Below are 24260 nucleotides of genomic sequence, written 5' to 3'. Positions count from 1 at the left end.
TCTCTTTCTGGATATTCCTTATGCAAATATAGCACTAGATATAAGGAGTTATTTCCTACCTAAAACTGTATGTCTCTTGTACCCTTAGTTTTCATTAACACTATCCTAGAAAAGGACTATTACTCTAGGTTAAAACACCAGGTTCCAACAGATACTCAAATCTATAGAAGGTTCCTTTATTGTATATTTACAAAGGCTCATTGAAAAAAGATTTGATAGACTGCTTAACTCCTTAAAAATAATTTTTAAGTGTCAAACGTTATAGATATACTACTTCATTCCCTAACACTCCAATATACTTCACTGAAAATTAAATAACTTCCTTCATATGATGAATGTTAAATTCATATTTATTCACATTGACATAGGAACCATTTTAACAGCCGTACCACAAAAGCAAATGCAAGTAAAATAGTTATGCCTCACAAGAGTAAAATTCATTATCACATACTCATCAGTTTGCCTCTTAACACATTTTTTTCTAGACCCAATTTCACTTCTCTATTACTCCAATTTACTGTTTTGAGGAAGAGCCTACTTTTCTTAAAACTCAAGACTAACAGAAATCCACTGTAGCTTAAAGTAGCAGTTGTAGAAGATTAATGTTAGCCTGCTAACCCTTTATAATTGTGCAAAAACTTTAAAATATTGATACTATAGAATGATGTCGAAAAAATTATTTAAATATTTATTTTAAAATTTACTTACTAATTTATTCTGTATTTAATTTGTTGTATTTGCTAACTTTCCAAATCTTAAGCACAAACACAAAGCAAATTCCTTATTTACTAGAGAGTATGCAATGTTCTTGTCTCCGTTTATAATGATCTTCCTAATTCAGCTTTTAGACCACAGCAGACTTATTTAAATTATATTTCAATTTTGGCTTAAGCCTGGTAGTTCCAAAACTACCAGCCTGGACGTTCCAAACTGAACGTCAAAATGATCATAACTACTAAACCTGAGACTCACCTTCAAAAACTATTTCAGGCCATTAATTGAATCCTGTAAGAACTTCTTATACTTTATTTATCGGGCTACTGGGACAGAATTCTATTCCTATTGTTTTTACTATGTTCTCTTATGTTTTGAAACATCCTTTGTTGAAATCTGAAATTCTTATTTTATATTGTCATGTGCTTCTGTGTGATAAGGTATTGTTAAAACTTATTGTGAGAGAGTAATGAGAAATCAGCTAATGAACATGCTAAATTCACCAGAACTTTAAAACAAAAACAAAAACAAAAAAACCCCTGTACTCTTACCTACTTTCAGGAAGAAAAAGTAAACTATAAAGGAAATAAGTTACTAGAGATACAAAAATAGCTTTCACAGTATGGCCTGAGTACAAAACCATCTGATTCTAATTATTTTCACAAAATCATCATTCTATTAACTTCTTAAAAGGCCATAAGCTTCCAAGACACTTAAATAGGTTCACATACTATATTTACTATGTAATGAAAGTATACTACTATACTTTAGAATGATTTTCTATAACAAACACTTTTTTTGCTCTTTGACTCCTCATTAACAGTAAATTCACTATGGACATCCTATTTTCTAAGCTTTCTGGTTAATTAAGATTTTACTAGAGCACACTGATAAGTGTCTAAGTATTATGTTCATTAGAGCACAACACTAAGACTTCAAACTATTTTTGATAAGGATGTATTGATAATAACCAGAACACATAAAACAACTCTTACAATTCAACAATAAAAAGACAAACCAATTTTAACCAAAGAAGATACACAAACAGCCAATAAACACTCGAAAATATGCTCCATATCATTAGGTAAATGCAAATCAAAAACCACAATGAAATACCACTTCACATCTATTGAATGGCTATAATCAAGAAGATAGGTAATAACCAGTGCTGACAAAGAGGTGAAGAAATTGGAAAGCTCACACACTGATGGTGGGAATGTAAAATAGTACAGCTGCTTTGGAAAACAGTCTGCCAGTTCCTCAAAATGGTATATGTAGAGTTATTCTACTTTTAATCATATATCCAAGGGAAATGAAAATATACTCACACAAAAACTCATACATATATATTCACAGCAGCATTATTGATAACAGCCAAAAAGTAGAAACAACCCAAATGACCATCAGCTGATCAGTGGATAAACAAAATGTGGTATAGCCATACAATGGAATATTTTTCAGCCATAAAAAGGAAGGAAGTACTCACACATACAAAAACATGGATGAACCTTGAAAGGTTAAATTAAAAAAGCCAGATACAAAAGGCCACATATTGTATGGTTCCACTTAAAAGAAATGTCCAAAATAGGTAGATCCTATTTCTACAGAAGATAGATTAGTGGTTGCCAAGAGGCTAGAATGAGGAAAGAATGGGATTCTTTTGGGGGGATAAAAATGTTCTGCAATTAGGGCTTCCCTAGTGGCGCAGTGGTTGGGAGTCTGCCTGCCGATGCAGGGGACACGGGTTCGTGCCCTGGTCTAGGAAGATCCCACATGCCGCGGAGCGGCTAGGCCCATGAGCCATGGCCGCTGAGCCTGCGTGTCCGGAGCCTGTGCTCCGCAACGGGAGAGGCCACAACAGTGAGAGGCCTGCGTACCGCAAAAAACAAACAAACAAACAAAAAGTTCTGCAATTAGATAGTGGTGATGGTTGTACAAATCTGTGAGTACACTAAAAACCAGTAGATTGTACACTTAAGAAAAAATGACTTATGCATTGAAAATTACAAAGCATTGTTGAAAAAGAAATTAAGAAGACCTGAATAAACATAAAAATACCCTGTGCTGGGCTTCCTGGTGGCGCAGTGGTTGAGTCCGCCTGCCGATGCAGGGGACATGGGTTGGTGCCCCAGTCCGGGAAGATCCCACATGCCGCGGAGCGGCTGGGCCCGTGAGCCATGGCCGCTGAGCCTGTGCGTCCGGAGCCTGTGCTCCACAACGGGAGAGGCCACAACAGTGAGAGGTCCGCGTACCGCAAAAAAAAAAAATAAAAAATCCTGTGCTTATGGATTAGAAGAATTAATATTGTTAAAATGACAATAATCCCCAAATTGATGTAGAAATTCAGTATAATCCCCATCAAAGTCAGGTGGCTTTTTTGCAGAATTTGACAAGTTGATCCTAAAATTCATATGGAAATGCCAAGGGACCCAAAGGAGCAAAACCAATCCTGGGGAGAAAAAAAATCCAGAGATGGAGGACACACAATTTTCAATTTCAACACTTACTACAAAGCTATAGTAATTAAGACACTGTGGCACTAGTATATGGATAGACAAATAGATCAGTGAAATAGAATTGAGAGTCCAGAAATAAACACTCACATTTATGGTCAACTGATATTTAACAAGGGTGCTAAGATAATTTAAAGGGGAAAGATAGTCTTTTCAACAAATGGTGCTGGGACAACTGGATATATACATCTGAAAGAATATAGCTAAACCCTTACCTCACATTATATACAAAAATTAAGTCAAAATTGATCACACACCTAAATGTAAGAGCTAGAACTATAAAAGTCATAGAAGAAACACAGGTGTAAATCTTCAAGATTCAGGATTAGGTTTGGGTTTCTTAGATATGACACCTACAGCACAAGCAATGACAGAAAAAAAACAGATAAACTGGACTTCACCAAAATTTATAACTTTTGTGCATCAAAGGACACTTTCAAGAAAGCATAATGATAAACCACAGAATGGGAGAAAATATTTATAAATCATATATCTGATTAAGGGTCTAGTATCTAAATTTATATAAACAACTCAACAATAAAAAGACAACCTAGTTTTTAAAATAGGCAAAGAATCTGAACATTTTTCCAAAGAAGATATACAAATGGCCACTGAGCATATGGAAAGTTGTTCAACATCACTAGTCATCAGGAAAATGCATATCAAAACCACAATGAGAAACCACTAGGATGGCTATAATTGAAAAACTAAACAATTGTTGATGAGGATGCAGAGAAATTGGAATCCTCATACACTGCTGGTGAGAATATAAAAAAGCACAGTTGCTTTGGAAAATAGCCTGGCAGTTCTTCAAATGCAAGCACAGAGTTACCATATGATCCACCAATTCCACTCGACAGTTTTCAGAGTTTTGTTTTGTATATTTGATGGTTATTTGTGTCTAGACTCCATCAGTTTTCAATTATGTAGCATTTCCAGGGATGGGGAAAGGGTGGGGAAGAGGGTACAGGAGTTGATGGCCTATTTAATTTGTCATCTTATTAAGAGCCAGATGCCTTTTCAGAGTTATATTAAATATAGCCAAATGTTGCTCATTGCCCATACTGAGGGGCTACTAGCCCTCAAGCTGGTAAAGGGTCTTTTCTTCCTGAGCAATTAAGTTTAATAACACTCATTCCCAACTCCCAATCACAAAAGGAGACATCTTCTTCCGGCCAAGTTCTGTCAATATGATTTGGTAACGCTCTAGAAAACTGAAAACAGATGCCCACACGAAACGTGTATATGAATGTTTATAGAAGCAATTTTCATAAAATCTAAAAAATAGGAACAATCTAAATCCAATCAACCAGTGAATGGATGAACAAAAAGTGATAAATTCATACAATGGAATATTATTCAGCCATAAAAAGTGAAGTACTAATATATACTACAACATGTATGAACTTTGAGAACATGCTATGCAAAAGAGGCCAGACACAAAAGGCCATACATTTTATGAAATGTAGAACAGGCAAATCCTTAGAGACAGAAAGTAGATTAGTGGTTGCCAGGAGCTAGAGAGACAAGGAATATGAGTGACTGCTAATGGGAATGGAGTTTCTTTCTGAAGTGATGAACATGTTCTGGAATCAGATAGTGGTGATGGTTATACAACTTGAATAGTCACTGCACTGTACACTTATAAAAGGGTGAATTATATCACAATTTTAAAAATACATACATTTTAAAAATTACAGTTACATGATAGCTTTAATTATCTAGAGAAACAGTACGTAACATTTCTTTTCCATAATCTAATAAAAATATACTATACTTCTACACACAGACATATACCAGAACTACTACTGTGCTAGAATATTAAGAGGAAACCATTAATGCAATTAAAACCAATCTCAGATTATTAAAAGTTGTTTTTAAGACTGCCTAACTTTCACTAGGTCTTACCAATTTTCAAATCATCAGCTAGACTTTCTTTTGTAAGATTCAACAGTTCTCGTCCATCAATGTTATTCATTTTGAAAATACCAACAAGGTCTTTTAAACCTTGTGCACAAAGCCAGTTTGAGACATCGTCCTCTGACCAATCTTCAGTAAATTGCTTTGGTTGATCTTCTGCGATCCTTGCTTAAAAACAAATAAACCAAAAAAACCCCACAAAGTAAGTGAAAAAACAACAAGAAAAAGTATATATCCTTTATAAACATTCTCACTTTGTACTAAAAAGTAAATGAAATTTTCTTAAGTCTGTGTTTTCTACTTTAAAATCCTTTAAGAAATTTTAAAAAATCAAATAATACTACGTATAAAGTATTATTTAATGCTACATTAAATGCTGCTCTTTCGGAACATTTTACACTCCAGAAAAAGTTTATCTTTATTATATAAAATTCATATCAGCAGAAGTATTATATGTGATCTGTCATCTGCATATCAGCACCACTAATTGGTTAATTGTGACAGTGATAAAAATAAAACTCCTAAATTAAGTGTCAATGTTGCTTGAGAAAACCAAAAATAAAACCAACAAGATAAAACTATCATTTCTATTTTGTTCTAGGCTATATTTATCTGAAAAATTAGTATGGAGTATAAATAAAGAGCTTACAAAACTATGGGAGGTATGATATACATGAATGTGCATCCAAAAGCATTTACCAACAGTTTTAATGTAGATGTCTGGGTTAACTTTAACACTGGGTTCTCTAAAATTATTTTTAAATTATATTAAATTTGTATGTATGCTTTATATTGAGAAAAGCAACATGAATAATTTATCAAAAAATTACTGAATTTCTCCTTTTAATGGTGAATGGTGCTGAACTGGGTTACACATGATATCCTTACTAACCTTGGCAAGGTGTTTCCAGGTCAAACTGCCAGATATTCACTGTTTTGTCCATTGAACCAGTAGCAAGTAAAAGGATATTGGGTGCAAAGGCACAAGTCGTGACATACCTAGTTAATAAAAACAACTATTATATATCCTCAGACCAATTTTTTAATTATATTAATACAAAGTGAGGTTAAGTTCAGACCTGGTGTGCTGAGTCAAGGTGTGAAGTATATCCTCAGTATTCTGAAAAACAACACAAACAGCTTTATATTTACTCAGGCAAGAGTAAAGCTACTGATAAAGACTTGTTTGACCTGAATGGTTTATATACTCTATGTATTCTAATATTATGAGTCACTAATATAAACCAAAACTTTACCCAATGAATAGAGAATAGCATTTATAACTAATAACATTATCAAGTACGTATTTCACTCTTTCTCAATTATCAGCACTGCTGTCTGCTGAAATTTTTAGTATAATATAGTCCTGGCTGATTTGTCTCAACTTACTAACAGTAACCATGAAATTATTTGTATTTTTGCTATGGCATTTGACTGTACCCACTGCAGACCAGTGAGTAGAAATTAGTCATTTCAATATTGAGTACACTTAGCGGGCCATCCAACAACTAGATGTATTTAACTAAGACTCATATACATATTTTATGGAGAAAATTTAACATTATAGCTATTTCTGTGAATGTAAAATCTCGTGAAAATTTCCTGAGAAACATTAAGGATCTATTTCACCTCGTTTGAGTACTCTTGCCCACTTCCTGCCAGAACTCAATAATTTTAACTGCTGTGTGGAGGACTAGCTTAGCTTCCTTGCTTGACCCACTACACTTTGATAATTCACATCTCTATTTCTTTGCTGGCATAGCTACAACCTAAGCTCAACCACTGTAAGGTCCCACTCAACACCGATTTCTCTTGGAGAATATTTTCGTCAATCATACTTTCACTATATATTAAATGTTCATTTTTCTTCATACTTATGCAACCTGGTCTTTATTCACATGCATCTACCAAAAAGCCCTATTTTTCCAAATCCTTTATAACCTACTCTTCTTATACTAGTCTCTAAATCCAGGTGGGACTCTATAAAGTGATAGAGCCACTTTCAGCTTTCAGCTATACCTTCCCAAAACCCTCGGGTAAACACTCCTTTGCTGTTATGGAAACCTGGTGTAAGAGTTTAAGAAAAACTGACCTAAAGTGATTTTTTTAATATTGATGCTCTTTAAATCTGTATTTTCTTTGATCAGACTAAACAGCTGTCTATCTTAAAATCATTACTGAAATATTTAAGGGCTTGTTCCAGAAGCAATACCTTACCTGCATAACTATTTTAGCACTTCTGAAAATGTATATATTATATTCTTGGGCATCCTAAACAGAAAAAATATGTACATTTTTCTCACCTTGCCTAGCTAAACTTGAAGTTCAGTAGCCTAATAAGCAAACATAATTTATACAGATCATACAAGATTTTGAAATACTTACAGTATCATACACTATGACAGACTTATCCACTGATCTTTAAAAGAAAAAAAAAAGATTATGGGTGAAAGTTCTATAAAAACAAAGTACAGTATTTACGTAATTAGTATTTTTTAATCATTTTAATAACTTTTTAAGAAAAGGCTGAAATATTGATATGCACACATTCAGAATGCAGTCTATTTTTGTTCATATGTATAAACTTTTATTTAAAAAAACTACATGCCATATACCAAACACCAAATTTATCAGAAAATTATAAACTTTATTAAACGCTAGCACATGCTATTTATACAGAATAAGCATTTGTAATGTATAAATAAGACGCAATCTCATATCAAGTTAGTAACTCGAAGGGAAAAACTACAAGTAAAAGCTAGTACATTCTACTTGATTTTTGTTCCAAATAGCATTGCTATTATTGATATGGCCGTGCCTTAATTACTAATCAATATGTATATATGTCTTGATTGTGACTCCTTTTTGAAAATTATGATTCTAAACTTGATATGGACCCTACATTGTTTCTTTCAATGCTATAAAAATTAAAAGAACCGGGGCTTCCCTGGTGGCACAGTGGTTGAGAGTCCACCTGCCGATGCAGGGGACACGGGTTCGTGCCCTGGTCCAGGAAGATCCCACATGCCGCAGAGCGGCTGGGCCCGTTAGCCATGGCCGCTGAGCCTGCGCGTCCGGAGCCTGTGCTCCGCAACAGGAGAGGCCACAACAGTGAGAGGCCCGCATACTGGAAAAAAAAAAAAAAAAAATTAAAACAACCAGGGCTTCCCTGGTGGCGCAGTGGTTAAGAATCTGCCTGCCAATGCAAGGGACACGGGTTCAAGCCCTGGTCCAGGAAGATCCCACATGCCGCGGAGCAACTAAGCCCGTGCACCACAACTACTGAGCCTGCGCTCTAGAGCCCACAAGCCACAACTACTGAGCCTGCAAGCCACAACTACTGAGCCCACATGCCACAACTACTGAAGCCTGCGCACCTAGAGCCCGTGCTCCGCAACAAGAGAAGCCATGACAATGAGAAGCCCGCGCACCGCAACGAAGAGGAGCCCTCACTCACAACTAGAGAAAGCCTGCACACAGCAACGAAGACCCAATACAGCCAAAAATAAATAAATAAATAAATTTGTTAAAAAAAAAGAATACAAGAGAAACACGCCAATTTTATCTGCACAGCTGCTAGGCAAGAGCAACAACACATACAGTTATGTGCTTGATATGCAAGAGCATATAATCACAAGCTCAAGGGAGATGAGTGACACTGTATTGATGTCGTACAGCCACCCATGTCACAAATCACCTAAAGCATTTTAATTCAAACCAGTTTTATACAATGACCAAAAAACTAATCAAATGAAATTACCCACAACTATTTCATTAGGTCAAGTATGTTCCTAAGGTTTAAAGATTTATTTTACACTCACACATTTTTATTTTAAAAATATATCTATGTTTCTTCTCATTCGGAAAGTATGTGTAGTGTCTTACAAAGATGTAGAAAAAAGAAGATAAAAATTATGTGAAGAAACTGGGGAGGAAGAGAACATAAAGATGAGGTGGGGGAAAGAGATGAAGGTTAAGATTAGTATTTAAAATATATGTCACAACATAGAGGCCACTTTGTTAACAGAGGGCTGCAAGTTTGTTGCCGAGCTTCTTCAATAGCAATTTAAAAAAGGAAACATGCTCTGTCATACAATTTAAGACAGAAACACAAACCCAACGCATGGGAAAGGGACATCAATTCTTTAGACTGAGACCTGTAGGAACTATCTTCCCCAAGGTCTTTACAGAGGTGAAGCTATGAAACATAGTCCCCAACAACTCTTCCTGAATGAAGATGGTAAGTTTCAAACAGCTGTTTTATAATGCCCCTCAGTATAGATCAATGGCTAAAATTTAACCCAGAAAAAGCAGAAATCAGAAAATGAGGGAGTAAAATAATATGTTATATGTTATATAATTGCCTAATGTTCTGGATTACAAAAATAATACATAAAAATAATATTCTTGTAATATACATAACATTTAATGAACCTATACTGAGCAATTATTGTGCCCCAAACCTAATAAATGCTTTGCCTGCATTTTCTTATTTAAGCTTCATAACACTCTTATGAGGAAAGTGTTCTGACTTTCCCCATTTTATAATTCAGAAAAATGAAGCCGAGAGAAGATATGGAACTAGAACTTGTTTGAGGTTGCATAGCTAGTGCATGGCAGGGCTGGGATTAAAACTCAGTAACCTGTGTTTCTGGATTTTACACTTCCTAGAACAACATCCCCCATGAATGTATTATAATTAAACTTGATCCATAATGGGCACACACCCTGACAGTTTTAGCCTAAAAACTTACAAAACAGATCGCATGACTATTCAAATTTCACTAGAGTTTTCACAAGACATCTATTTTTTCAAGCCGTGTAATATCTAATAACCCTCATGATAAGCAAACTGCAACATGGACTCTGTCCAAAGAACTGACTTGTTCAATAGTTCTGTTAACAATGTTGTAGAGAGTACGGGGAAATAAATGATGATTTGAGTTTTGGAAAGGTGACCTTAAGCCTTCTTATGCTAGTCATTACTGAGTGAGAGATGGTGGCTGTTGAGCCATTACTAGTTCATGACAGTAAAACTCTGTTGTCCACAGTTATAAAAGATAAAACATAAACAAGCATCTTGTTAAGAAGAGGGGGGACAATTACTTCCAATTCTTTCTGGAATAAGATCCCTGGCCTCTTTTCTCCCTCTCTCGCTTAGCAGGAAAGGAATGACAGATGACTGGAAAGTCTGGGGAAGATGCTGGGCCATGTGGTTCAGCCCCTTCTGGATTTTCTTTTTTCTGATCTGCCCTTTCAGGGGAAGTCTGCAGTGTCCATGCCACCCAAGAGCAGGTGAACAAGTCAGCTGCAGATCTACAGTCCTGCTATCTAGTAGTTATCTGCCCAGTATTTCTCTCTTACTGGTTTTCAACTCAAGAAGAAAAAAAGGTGTTATTTTTGAACTCTTAAAACTCTAACAATGATAGCCATTCTTAAACTGGTTTCCAAAGAATCATAACTACTAGAACTGAGAATTTACGGAAAAAGGCAACCTCTATTTGAATTACAAAGATTGACTCTTCCTGTTTGAATAGCAGCTAATTCATATAATGTTAACTTTATCTGGTTGGATCAAGAGAAGTAAGGGTGAAACAAAACACAAATTCGGCTAAGGGGCTAGAGGAAACTTATTAGAGGAGAGATGTGGAGAAAGATGTAGAGAAAAATTTCCTACACATTTTGCTGTATGACATGTGATGCCATCACAGCCCTGAGAGCTAATGAAGTGTGTGAAGCAGATATGAGAATCTATGTATCTTCTGCTAACCTAGATACTGAAGAGATTTTCATAAATGTAAAACAATGCCACGTTTCTCACTATTTTTGGTTTTATTTCTCCTAAAGAAAAATGTTATGTTAATATACAAGCTTATTATTATTGTTTAAACAAACTTAAAATATCTTAGAGTCTTCTTAGTTTTATTTTCTGTAAATAGCAATATATGGAACTCTTATAAGCAAAAGCTCTTTGGAGTCCTCAATAACTTTTAAGAGTGTCAAAGAATCCTAAGACTAAAAAGCAATGAGGGGGGTGCAGTCAAGATGGCATACTAGGAGGACACGGAATTCCCATCTCTTCACAACTAGGGCACCTATCAGGCACCGGTGGGGGGCCACGGACACCTAAGGGGATGGGAGGAACAGCCAACTACCGGGTAGGACGTGGGGCGTGGGGGGAGTGAAGGGGGAGGAGAAGTGGATGTGGGACAGGACTGGCGCTGCTGAGCGGCGGCTGGGGGAGGGGAAGGCATCCCACGCCTGAAGAGGGAAGTTGGGGAACCACTGGGAGGGCAGAGAATCAAAAGGGGGCGTGGCCAGGTTTCCCCTGCCCACTCGGACCCCCAGGAACCTGTTGAGATCCGGGGCCTGATCCTCTGCCCACCTAGGCTCCCTCCAGCTGCGCATGTCCTGAGGGAGTGGGAGGGAGGGAAGGGGGAGCAAAAGTAAAGGCCGGACCTCCGGGACCCCTGAGGGGCAGCTGGGGGAGGGGAGGAGTTCCTACACCCAGTGGGACCCACCCACAGTTAGGGGTCCAGCAGCAACGGGGGAGACGCTGGGGGAGATGGTACGGCAGGGCGTAAAGGAACAGAAGGGAATGGGGCCAGTGCTTTCCCTGTCCACTCAGGCATGGGGAAGCCTGTTGGGCTCCCGGGCCTAATCCTCTGCCCTCGGAGCCTCCCTCCTGCTGTGCAGAACCCAAGCCCCGCCCCTACACCCCCACCCAGGGCCCCACCTCTACACTCGGAGACCCCCTCCAACGAGCTGGGCCTACACCCCACCCACACATCCTCATTCAGGGCCCTACCTCCAAACTCCAGAACTCCACACTCCAGAGGGCCCCCTCAGGTCTTGATGCCTCTCCCATTCTGGGCAGGCCCTAAGTAGAGGCCCCGCCCCACACTTGAATGTCGTCCCCCCCCAGGCCCCGCCCCAGGCTCAAACGTCACACCCCCACCTGCCTAGGTCTCACCCCACCCTAAACCCCACCCCTGCCTAAGTTCCACCACTGCCAAAACTCCACCCCCATAGTCAAGGCTTTTTTTTTTCTTTTTGCCTTTTTTAGATTGGAGTTCTGTTTTACCTTGTGGATTCACTGTTGTTGATTTTTCTACATTTTTATTTTTCCTAATAAACCTTTCATTTTTCTAATTCTACTTTATTCTTTACACTTTGTTATTGCTCTCTCCTTTTGGCTTGTTCCCCCAAACACACTTTTTTCTTTTGTGGATTTTACCTTGTTGCAGTTGTTTCAATTATAGTTTTATTTTTCCTAATATATTTTTCATCTTTCTAATTTTATTTTGTTTATTATTCTTTGATATTTTACTGCTCCTTTCTTCTTTTTTTCTTTCTTCCCCCCCCTTTTTTTTTTTACCGTGCCATGAAGCTTATGGGATTTTGGTTCCCAGGCCGGAGGTCAGGCCCAAGCTCCTGTGCTGGGAGCTCCGAGTCCAAACTGCTGGACTAACAGAGAACCTCAGACCCCAGGGAATATCAATCAGAGTGAGGCCTCCAAGAGGTCCTCATCTCAGCACCAAGACCCAGCTCTATCCAACTGCCTGCAACCTCCAGTGCTGGATGTGTCAAGCCAAACAACCAGTAAGACAGAAATATAGCACCACCCATCAAAAAAAAAAAAAAAAAAGAAACTAGAAAAAAATATGTTACAGATGAAGCAGCAAGGTAAAAACCTACAACACCAAATAAATGAAGACAAAATAGGGAACCCACCTGAAAAAGAATTAAGAGTAATGATAGTAAAGATGATCAAAAATCTCAGAAACAGAATGGAGAAAACACAATAAACATTTAACAGGATCTAGAAGAACTAAAGAGCAAACAAACAGTGATGAGCAACACAATTACTGAAATTAAAAATACTCTAGAAGGAATCAGTAACAGAATAACTGAGGCAGAAGAACGAATAAGTGAGCTGGAAGATAAAGTGGTGGAAATAACTGCCAGGGAGCAGAATAAAGAAAAAAGAATGAGAAGAATGGAGGACGGAGGACAGTCTCAGAGACCTCGGGGACAACATTAAACACACCAACATTCAAATTACAGGGGTCCCAGAAGAAGAAGACAATAAGAAAGGGTCTGAGAAAATATCTGAAGACATTATACTTGAAAACTTTCCTAACATGGGAAAGGAAATAGTCGATCAAGTCCAGGAAGCACAGTCCCATACAGGATAAACCCAAGGAGAAACACACGGAGACACATATTAATCAAACTATCAAAAATTAAATACAAAGAAAAAATATTAAAAGCAGCAGGGAATAGCAACAAATAACATACAAGGGACTCCCCATAAGGTTAGCAGCTGATATTTCAGCAGACACTCTGCAAGCCAAAACAGAGCGGCAGGACATATTTAGCAATGAAACAGAAAAAGCTTCAACCAAGATTGCCCAGCAAGGATCTCATTCAGACTTGACGGGGAAATTAAAATCTTTACAGACAAGCAAAAGCTATGAGAATTGAGCACTACAAACCAGCTTTACAACAAATGCTAAAGGAACTTCTCTAGGCAGGAAACACAAGAGAAGGAAAAGACCTACAATAACAAACCCAAAACAATTAAGAAAATGGTAATAAGAACATACATACCGATAATTACCATAAATGTAAATGGATTAAATGCTCCAACCAAAAGACATAGACTGGTTGAACGGATACAAAAACAAGACCTGTACATATGCTGTCTACAAGTGACCCACTTCAGACCTAGGGACACACAGAGATTGAAAGTGAGGGGATGGAAAAGATATTCCATGAAAATAGAAATGGAAATTAAAAGAAAGCTGGAGTAGCAATTCCCATATCAGACAAAACAGACTTTAAAAGAAAGACTACTGCAAGAGACAAAGGACACTACGTGATGATCAAGAGATCAATGCAAGAAGAAGATATAATAATTGTAAAAATTTATGCACCCAACAGAGGAACACCTCAATACATAAGGCAAATGCTAACAGCCATAAAAGGGGAAATCGACAGTAACACAATCATAGTAGGGGACTTTAACACCCCACTTTCACCAGTGGACAGATCAACCAAAATGAAAATAAATAAGGAAACACAAGCTTTAAATGACACATTAAACAAGATGGACATAATTGATATTTACAGAACATTCCATCCAAAAACAACACAATACACTTTCTTCTCAAGTGCTCATGGAACATTCTCAGGACAGATCATTTCTTGGGTCACAAATCAAGCCTTGGTAAATTTAAGAAATTGAAATTGTATAAAGTATCTTTTCCTACCACAACTCTGTGAGACTAGACAGCAACTACAGGGGAAAAGCTGTAAAAATTACAAACACATGGAGGCTAAACAATACACTACTAAATAACCAAGAGGTCACTAAAGAAATCAAAGAGGAAATCAAAAAATACCTAGAAACAAATGACAATGAAAACACAACCCAAAACCTATGGGATGCAGCAAGGGCAGTTCTAACAGGGAAGTTTATAGCAATACAATCCTACATCAAGAAATAAGAAAAATCTCAAATAAACACCCTAACCTTACACCTAAAGCAATCAGAGAAAGAAGAACAAAAAAACCCCAAAATTTAGCAGAAGGAAAGAAATCACAAAGATCAGATCAGAAATAAATGAAAAAGAAATGAAGGAAACACTAGCAAAGATCAATAAAACTAGAAGCTGGTTCTTTGAGAAGATAAACAAAATTGATAAAGCATTAGCCAGACGCATCAAGAAAAAAAGGGAGAAGACTCAAATCAACAGAATTAGAAATGAAAAAGGGGAAGTAACAACTGACACTGCAGAAATACCAAGGATCATGATAGATTACTACAAGCAACTATGCGACAATGAAATGGACAACCTGGAAGAAATGGACAAATTCTTAGGAAAGCACAACCTTCCCAGACTGAGCCAGGAAGAAACTGAAAATATAAACAGACCCATCACAAGCACTGAAATTGAAACTGTGATTAAAAATCTTCCAACAAACAAAAGCCCAGTAGTAGATGGCTTCACAGGTGAATTCTATCAAACATTTAGAGAAGAGCTAACACATATCCTTCTCAAACTCCTCCAAAATATAGCAGAGGGAGGAACACTCCCAAACTCATTCTACCATGAGAATGAGAGGCCACCATCACCCTGATACCAAAACCAGACAAAAATACTACAAACACAGAAAATTACAGACCAGTATCACTGATGAATACAGATGCAAAAATCTTCAACAAAATAATAGCAAACAGAATCCAACAGCACATTAAAAGGATCATACACCATGATCAAGTGGGGTTTATCCCAGGAATGCAAGGATTCTTCAATATAAGCAAATCAATCAATGTGATACACCACATTAACAAATTGAAGAATAAAAACCATATGATCATCTCCATAGATGCAGGAAGAGCTTTTGACAGAATACAACACCGATTTATGATAAAAACTCTCCAGAAAGTGGGCATAGAGGGAAGCTACCTCAATATAATAAAGGCCATATATGACAAACCCACAGCCAACATCATTCTCAATGGTGAAAAACTGAAAGCATTTCCTCTAAGATCAGGAACAAGACAAGGATGCCCACTCTCACCACTATTATTCAACATAGTTTTGGAAGTCCTAGCCACAGCGATCAGAGAAGAAAAAGAAATAAAAGGAATACAAATTGGAAAAGAGGAAGTAAAACTGTCACTGATTGCAGATGACATGATACTACACATACAGAGTCCTAAAGATGCCACCAGAAAACTACTAGAGCTAATCAATGAATTTGGTAAAGCTGCAGGATACAAAATTAATGCACAGTAATCTCTTGCATTCCTATACACTAATGATGAAAAATTTGAAAGAGAAATTAAGGAAACACTCCCATTTACCACTGCAACAAAAAGAATAAAATACCTAGGAATAAACCGACCAAGGGAGACAGAAGAACTGTATGCAGAGAACTGTAAGCCACCGATGAAAGAAATTAAAGGTGTTACCAACAGATGGAGAAATATACCATGTTCTTGGATTGGAAGGACCAATATTGTGAAAATGACTATACTACACATAGCAATCTACAGATGCAATGCAATCCCTATCAAATTACCAATGGCATTTTTTTACGGAACTAGAACAAAAAATCTTAAAATTTGTATGGAGACACAAAAGACCCCGAATAGCCAAAGCAGTCTTGAGGAAAAAAAACGGAGCTGGAGGAATCAGACTCCCTGACTTCAGACTATACTACAAAGTTACAGTAATGAAGACTATGGTACCGGCACAGAAACAGAAATATAGATCAATGGAACAGGATAGAAATCCCAGAGATAAACCCACACACATATGGTCAACTAATCTATGACAAAGGAGGCAAGGATATACAATGGAGAAAAGACAGTCTCTTCAACAAGTGGTGCTGGTAAAACTGGACAGCTACATGTAAAAGAATGAAATTAGAACACTCCCTAACACCAAACACAAAAATAAACTCAAAATGGATTAGAGACCTAAATGTAAGACCGGACACTATAAAACTCTTAGAGGAAAACATAGGAAGAACACTCTTTGACATAAATCACAGCAAGATCTTTTTTGACCCACCTCCTAGAGTAATGGAAATAAAAACAAAAATAAATGAATGGGACCTAATGAAACTTAAAAGCCTCTGCAAAGCAAAGGAAACGACAAACGAGATGAAAAGACAACCCTCAGAATGGGAGAAAATATTTGTAAATTAATCAATGGACAAAGGATTAATCTGCAAAATATATGAACAGCTCATGCAGCTCAATATCAAAAAAACAAACAACCCAATCCAAAAATGGGCAGAAGACCTAAATAGACATTTCTCCAAAGAAGACATACAGATGGCCAAGAAGCACATGAAAAGCTGCTCAACATCACTAATTATCAGAGAAATGCAAATCAAAACTACAATGAGGTATCACGTCACACCAGTCAGAATGGCCATCATCAAAAAGTCTACGAACAAGAAATGCTAAAGAGGGTGTGGAGAAAAGGGAACCCTCTTGCACTGTTGCGGGGGAATGTAAATTGATACAGCCACTGTGGAGAACAGTATGGAGGTTCCTTAAAAAACTAAAAATAGAACTACCATATGACCCAGCAATCCCACTACTGGGCATATACCCTGAGAAAACCATAATTCAAAAGGACACATGTACCCCAATGTTCACTGCAGCACTATTTACAACAGCCAGGACACAAAAACAACCTAAATGTCCAAAGACAGATGAATGGATAAAGAAGATGTGGTACATGTATACAATGGAATATTATTCAGCCATAAAAAGGAACAAAATTGGTCATTTGTAGAGATGTGGATGGATCTAGAGACTGTCATACAGAGTGAAGTAAGCCAGAAAGAGAAAAACAAATATCGTATATTAACGCATATATGTGGAATCTAGAAAAATGGTACAGATGAACCTATTTGTAGGGCAGCAATAGAGACGTAGGTACAGAGAACGGACATGTGGACACAGAGGGGGAACAGGAGGGTTGGATGAACTGGGAGATTAGGTTTGACATAAATACACTACCAGGTGTTAAACAGACAGCTAGTGGGAACCTGCTGTATAGCACAGGGAGCTCAGCTTGGTGCTTTGTGATGACCTAGGTGGATGGGATAGGGGGTGTGGAGGGGGAGGTCCAAGAGGGAAGAGATATATGTATACATATAGCTGACTCACTTCACTGTATAGCAGAAACTAACAGAACATTGTAAAGCAATTATACTCCAATTAAAAAAACAAAAAGAATCACTAATTATTAGAGAAATGCAAATCAAAACTACAATGAGGTTATCACCTCACACCATTTAGAATGGGCATCATCAGAAAATCTACGAACACCAAATGCTTAAGAGGGTGTGGAGAAAAGGGAACCCTCTTGCACTGTTGGTGGGAATGTAAGTTGATACAGCCACTGCGGAGAAGAGTATGGAGGTTCCTTAAAAAACTAAAAATAGAACTACCATATGACCCAGCAATCCCACTACTGGGCATATACCCAGAGAAAACCATAATTCAAAAAGACACATGCACCCCAATGTTCACTGCAGCACTATTTACAATAGCCAGGTCATGGAAGCAACTTAAATGCCCATCAACAGACGAATCAAAGAAAATGTGGTACATATATACAATGGAATATTACTCGGCCATAAAAAGGAATGAAACTGGGTTATTTGTAGAGATGTGGATGGCTCTAGAGACAGTCATACAGGGTGAAGTAAGTCAGAAAGAGAAAAACAAATATAGTATATTAACGCATATGTGTGGAACCTAGAAAAATGGTACCGATGAACTGGTTTGCAGGGCAGAAATTGAGACACAGATGTAGACAACAAACGTATGAACACCAAGGGGGGAAAGTGGTAGAGGGCGGGTGGTGGTGGGATGAATTGGGAGATTGGGATTGACATGTATATACTAATATGTATAAAACAGATAATAACAACCTGCTGTATAAGAAAATAAATAAAATTCAAAAATTCAAAATAAAATACAAAAGAGAGAATAAGTCATAAAGTTTACAGTAAGAAGGTATTATGTGCATATAATTGGAATCCCCGAATTAGAGAAAGAAAAGGACAGAGGCAATATTGGAAGAGATAATAAATGAGAATTTCCCCCCAAACTGATGAAATATCATTCTACATCTTTAAGAAGTTCAGTAAATTCCAAGCAAACTAAATAAAAAGAAACCCAATACTAGATACATCAAAGTAAATGTGCAGAAAACTCAAAATGTGTGAGAAGCCAGTGAAAAAAATATAAATTATATCCAAAAAAAGCAACAGTCAGAATAAAACTGACTTCTCTGTAGCAATACACAAAAATAATATGGCCTAAGTTGTATTTATTCCAACAAAAGATCAGTTAACATGTGTAAAGCAGATTTATAAAAATCAGAATAATTTATGACACTTAGAATAAAAAAGAAAAAGCATATGCTCATTTCAAAAGATGCATGAAAAATCATTTGATAAACTATAACACCTATTCATGAAAAAAAATTCTTACAAACTATATAGAAGGAAAAGAAGAGTTAATAAAGCTTATCTCCCAAAATCTACAGTGATCACACTTAACAATGAAAGCGTTCCCTTTGCAGTTAGGTCAGACAAGGTTAGCTATTTTCACTATTTCCATTATCCTGGTAGCCAGTTAGCCAGTTCAGTAAGGCACAGGAGATACCAAAGGTATAAGGATTAGAAAGGAAGAGACAAAAGCCATAATTAACATATGATATGATTTTATACATAAAAAATCCAAAATTAGAATCTTAACAGATAAATCCAGTCTTTCCATATATATATATCCCTATATTAGCCACATCTTTTATAATAGCAACAAAAAAATTAAGTGCCTAGAATAAATCTAATAAAAGATGAGGAGGACCTCCACAAGGATGACAAATAAACTGTCTTCTATTGAGAGACATTATATTGAGAGAAATCAAAAGACAAATAAATGGAAACATACACCATATTCATGGGTTGGAGACTCAACATCATAAAGATGTCAATTCCCCCCAAATTTATCAGACTCAATACAATCCCAGTCAAAATCTAAACAGGTTTGTGTGGGTAGAGGGAGGAACTGGAGACAATCTGACAAGCTAACTCTAAAATTTACATGGAAGTGTCAAAAGCCAGGAACAGCCAAATTATAAAGGCTCAGAAAGATATCAGAGCAAGGATAAACAGAAAAACAGAACAGAGAAAAGACCCACACATATATGATCAGTGATTTCTGACAAGGTGGCATATGAAAATGGTGAAGAAAAGATTATCTTTTCACCTTACAGTACTGAGACAACTGGATATCCGTGTGGAAAGAAATGAAACTGGATTCCTATCACATATTATATACATCAGATTTGTTCAACCACTAGGAAAACAAACGTAATGTTGAGTAAAGGAAACCAGACACAAAATAATTCATAATGTATGATTTCTTTTAAATCAATTTAAAAGGAAAAAGCAATGTTGCATATGACCTGAGGTACTGTCACCAGAAAGGGGCACTTGGAAGGGGAGGACTTCTAGAGGAAAACCAGCAATGGTCTATTTCCTGACCTGAGTAGTGGTTACAAGTTTGCATCACAATGATTTATCAACCTATTCTCTTATGTTTTATGTACTTTTCTGTAAGTCTACTCTATTTCATACCAAAATAGTTTAAGGAAATTAAACTAAGTAACTTACCCTGAAACTAACATCTGCCCATCATGAGAAAAAGCACAAGTCAGAACAGGAGCACAGTGCCCACTCAGTATACTTTTATATTTTAATTCAAAACCTGCAAACAACAAGGTGAGAAACATTAGCAAGCTGACTGTGCTTAGAATTTATTTTTAAGTAAAAACTATTTCATTTATTTGTTCAATAAAATCTTTGAGTGCCTAAAAGACACAAAAATGAAAAAAAATTGTCATGCAACTCAAGTGATTAAGTGGTTTCAAAAGTTCAGTAATGGGTGAAGAAAATGGTGGGGTTAGCAAAGGCTAGATGGGGGGTTATAATCATCAGATAATTTTTAAATTAAAAAATTTTAAACTATTAAATATATAAATATATAAAATTTTCAACTAATTGAAATTTTAAACTATACTTCAATCTTGGTATCTTAAAAAATACACACACACCACACACCAACTGCCCAAACGCCTAAAAGAATCAAATACCTGTAGTTTTAAATAGTTGATATTAAGAAAATATTTTCTGATTCCATAAATTAAAAATAATAGTAATGTAACATCTTATAATTCCAATATATCCTACAAGTATGGTAACACTAAAATTCTTTTTATGCTTTCTATAATTACTGAAAAGGAATATCATAACTCTTTTAAAGGTAAGCTGAGGGAATTCAATGTATTTTAGTGACAACATATAAAAACAATCACTAAGAAGTTGGCCTGGCAAGACAAGGAAATAAGTGAAATCTGTAATTTTCTCGCACCTAATAAGAACTTTTTCGAAGTGTTAAATGGCTCTTAAGATAGAAAGCATTTAACTAAACAAAAAGGTCATTAGAGCAGGTAAAAGTTTCAACAAATAAAAAATATATATTTATTTCCCTTTATTATTAAGTATTTTATTTCTATCCAAAATAGAAAAAAATATGTTTTTATATGGGACAGCAGATATAGGCATTCATGGCACTGATCAATACTTAGGCATATACAGATCAATAAGTAGGCACAATCAATCAAACAAAGCAAAAATGTTAAGTTGCAAACTAAGTGAAGATTTAATAAACCTGCAACAGGATCCTAAGAATCTATTACATTCTCAAGTATAAGATCCACTTGTCTATCTATTCCTCTCTACAAATAAGCATTAAAATTAGGTGCAGGGGCTTCCCTGGTGGCGCAGTGGTTGGGGGTCCGCCTGCTGATGCAGGGGACACGGTTTCATGCCCCGGTCCGGGAAGATCCCACATGCCGCGGAGCGGCTGGACCCGTGAGCCATGGCCACTGAGCCTGCGCGTCCAGAGCCTGTGCTCCGCAGCGGGAGAGGCCACAGCAGTGAGAGGCCCGCCAAAAGGTGCAAATAATGCTAAACGCTTTACTGAAAGGCTTTAACTGCACGTTTATATACTGTTATATATGTCTTTTAAAGAGCCAGTGTAAAAACACATTTTCCAGACAACGTATGAAAAGCTTTGCTCTCAAATTATTAAAGATATGTTGTATTTAGAACATCCACATACATGACTATATTTATGGTTTCTTATAAGAATTTCAAAAAAAAAAAAAAAAAAAAAGAATTTCACCTTGATAACAGAAGGAAGAGGTAGGATAGACCAGAGAAGTAATAGAACTCTTATCTTTACCAGCATGTCACCGAATACATTAAAAAATTACTGAATGTAACCTAACAGACAATAAAGTAACTAAATTTCCACAAAAGAAACGTATTTATTACTTCGTTAATAGCAGACCCTTCTCTATACACTAGCATAATGACAAAGATTCTCTCCCTGACCGAACTCTACCCAGGCTCTTCTGAGATGCCTCCTGGACTAGGCCTTGACCTTGGCCTACAAAGACTTTAACACAGTTTCTAAGAGTTCAAGGTTGCATCCCTAGGATGACCCTACCCCCCTTATAAAGTGCCTGCCTGGGAAAACTCAGGGCTGCCAAAAGAATTTACGTTTATTCCAGCCAACACCTGGAGATAGAGCTCCTGTCTCCCCGGCTCTGTGAGAGGGGAGGAGCCTAACTTCCATAAGTGCCAGTTACAAACTCACATGCGTTTCACATGGACCAATTCCTCACTTCTTGCTTTTTGTAATTTTTTCACTTCCTGGATGCTACGGAGCCCCCATTTACCCCTGCTTTATTCCCTCATTCTCCCTTTAAAATACACAGTCACCTCTGTATAAACTGAAGTTGAGCTCAGTTCATGCTGGACACTTGCAATAGTATATTACTGATTAAAATCTATTGCAATAGTATATTAAAATCCTTCCTTACCGCTTTAACTAGTGTTCAGCTTTGTTTATCTCTGGCAATAATTTTATAAACAATGAAATATAACTCATGATTTAGCTAAAGCTTATTAGGTAACAAATAATAAAATAAGAATATTTTTGGGCATCTGAAGCAAGATGGCCAACTGACCATATAATTTCAGAGTTCCCATTAAAATGATAATGAAGGAATTAATAAAGATATAAATTCACATCAATGAAGAGAAGGGGAAGGGGGGCATCAGGAAATGAGAAACTGAAACCAATTTTGGAAAGGCAGATGCAAATTAATTGACGAGATTATATATAGAGAACAGCTTGGGGTGTAAAATGAGGGGGCTACAGCAAAGAAGTAAGCTAATCTTCCCTAGAAAACCCCAAAAGACTTAGGACTATTAACAGAAAACCCCAAAGGACAACTATTAAAAGCCAAGGAAAAAGAAAGTCAGAGATACAGATACAGGCCTGAAAACAGAAAAATTAACTTTAAGTCTGTTTATAAAACAATATCTACCTCCCTCCATCCCTCCCTGACCCCACCCATAGTATGCTGCATGAAAGCTAGATGCTTCTCCCCAGGATGAAGGAAAACAATGACTGCCTGGGGAGCTCGATGGCAGCTCCAGGGCAACACAGACACCCACATTCTCTAAATCTCCAACCCTTCCACACTAAGGGCCAATAGTCCACCTTCTTATCCTAAAGAGAAGCCAGCAAATACAAACAACCACCACGTGCACAGAGCTTTTAAACTTCTTCTTGTTGTTTAATTCTTGAAAGTAAATGGAATACTAAGGATCATCAGGCATTTGAAGAAGGTAATCATATGAAAGAGAAAGATCAGGGTAAACAAAAAAGGGCCCAAGAGCAAACAAAGTTCATCAGGAAACAGAAGGGAACTTAAAGCCAAAACAAAAAGCCTCTAATTGGTATCCTGAGAGTTTAGAGAGGATCTTGCATTAAATGGAGGACACTAGGAAAAAGAAACAAAAAAGATAAGCATTTGGAAATTGAAAATATTATTGATGGGATTAAAAAATTCAAAAAAGGTTAAAAGATAGAGCTAAGGAATTTTTTCCTAAGATAGAAAAAATGATAAAGAGATAAATGTGGGGGAAAAATAGACACAGGGAATCAAGTCAGGAGGTCCAACACTCAACTAATGGGAGTTATAAAAAGAGAAGTAGAGAAGAATTAGAATAAATTAATACTGTATACCAAAAATGAAAGACATAAGTTTCCTGACTGACGAGTCACCTGAAAGAATAGTACAATGCATGGGGGAAAGACCCACACATGCTCAAAAAACAATAACTACAATGAACAAATTTAAAATGTGGTGGTACATTTCTCCCAAGAAGATATACAGATTGCCAACAAATACATGAAAGGATGCTCAACATCACTAATCATTAGAGAAATGCAAATCAAAACTACAATGAGGTATCACCTCACACCCGTCAGAATGGCCATCATCAAAAAATCTACAAACAATAAATGCTAAAGAGGGTGTGGAGAAAAGGGAACCCTCTTGCACTGCTGGAGGGAATGTAAATTGATACAGCCACTATGGAGAACAGTAGGGAGGTTCCTTAAAAAACTAAAAATAGAACTACCAT

At 36.8% G+C, this 24260-nt stretch overlaps 1 protein-coding gene across 2 annotated transcripts in view; it reads right to left on the bottom strand.

Annotated features, from left to right (window-relative positions):
• Positions 1-24260, bottom strand: part of WDSUB1 (WD repeat, sterile alpha motif and U-box domain containing 1) — a 73692-nt gene that overhangs the window by 39248 nt on the left and 10184 nt on the right. Inside the window, exons 5-9 of one of the 2 annotated variants that reach the window (XM_029225503.1) lie at positions 20370-20463; positions 7533-7566; positions 6227-6267; positions 6040-6146; positions 5136-5315 (exon numbers count right to left, since the gene is read on the bottom strand). In XM_029225503.1, coding sequence (XP_029081336.1) covers positions 5136-5315; positions 6040-6146; positions 6227-6267; positions 7533-7566; positions 20370-20463 — 456 coding nt within the window. The remainder of the gene's footprint in view (positions 1-5135; positions 5316-6039; positions 6147-6226; positions 6268-7532; positions 7567-20369; positions 20464-24260) is intronic. The other variant, XM_029225504.1, reaches the window with a different exon arrangement.

This window comes from Monodon monoceros, unplaced genomic scaffold (genome assembly GCF_005190385.1).
Source record: "Monodon monoceros isolate NGI ecotype Baffin Bay Population unplaced genomic scaffold, NGI_Narwhal_1 Super_Scaffold_16, whole genome shotgun sequence".
Lineage (NCBI taxonomy): Eukaryota > Metazoa > Chordata > Mammalia > Artiodactyla > Monodontidae > Monodon > Monodon monoceros.
This window is presented reverse-complemented; position numbering and strand designations above follow the sequence as displayed.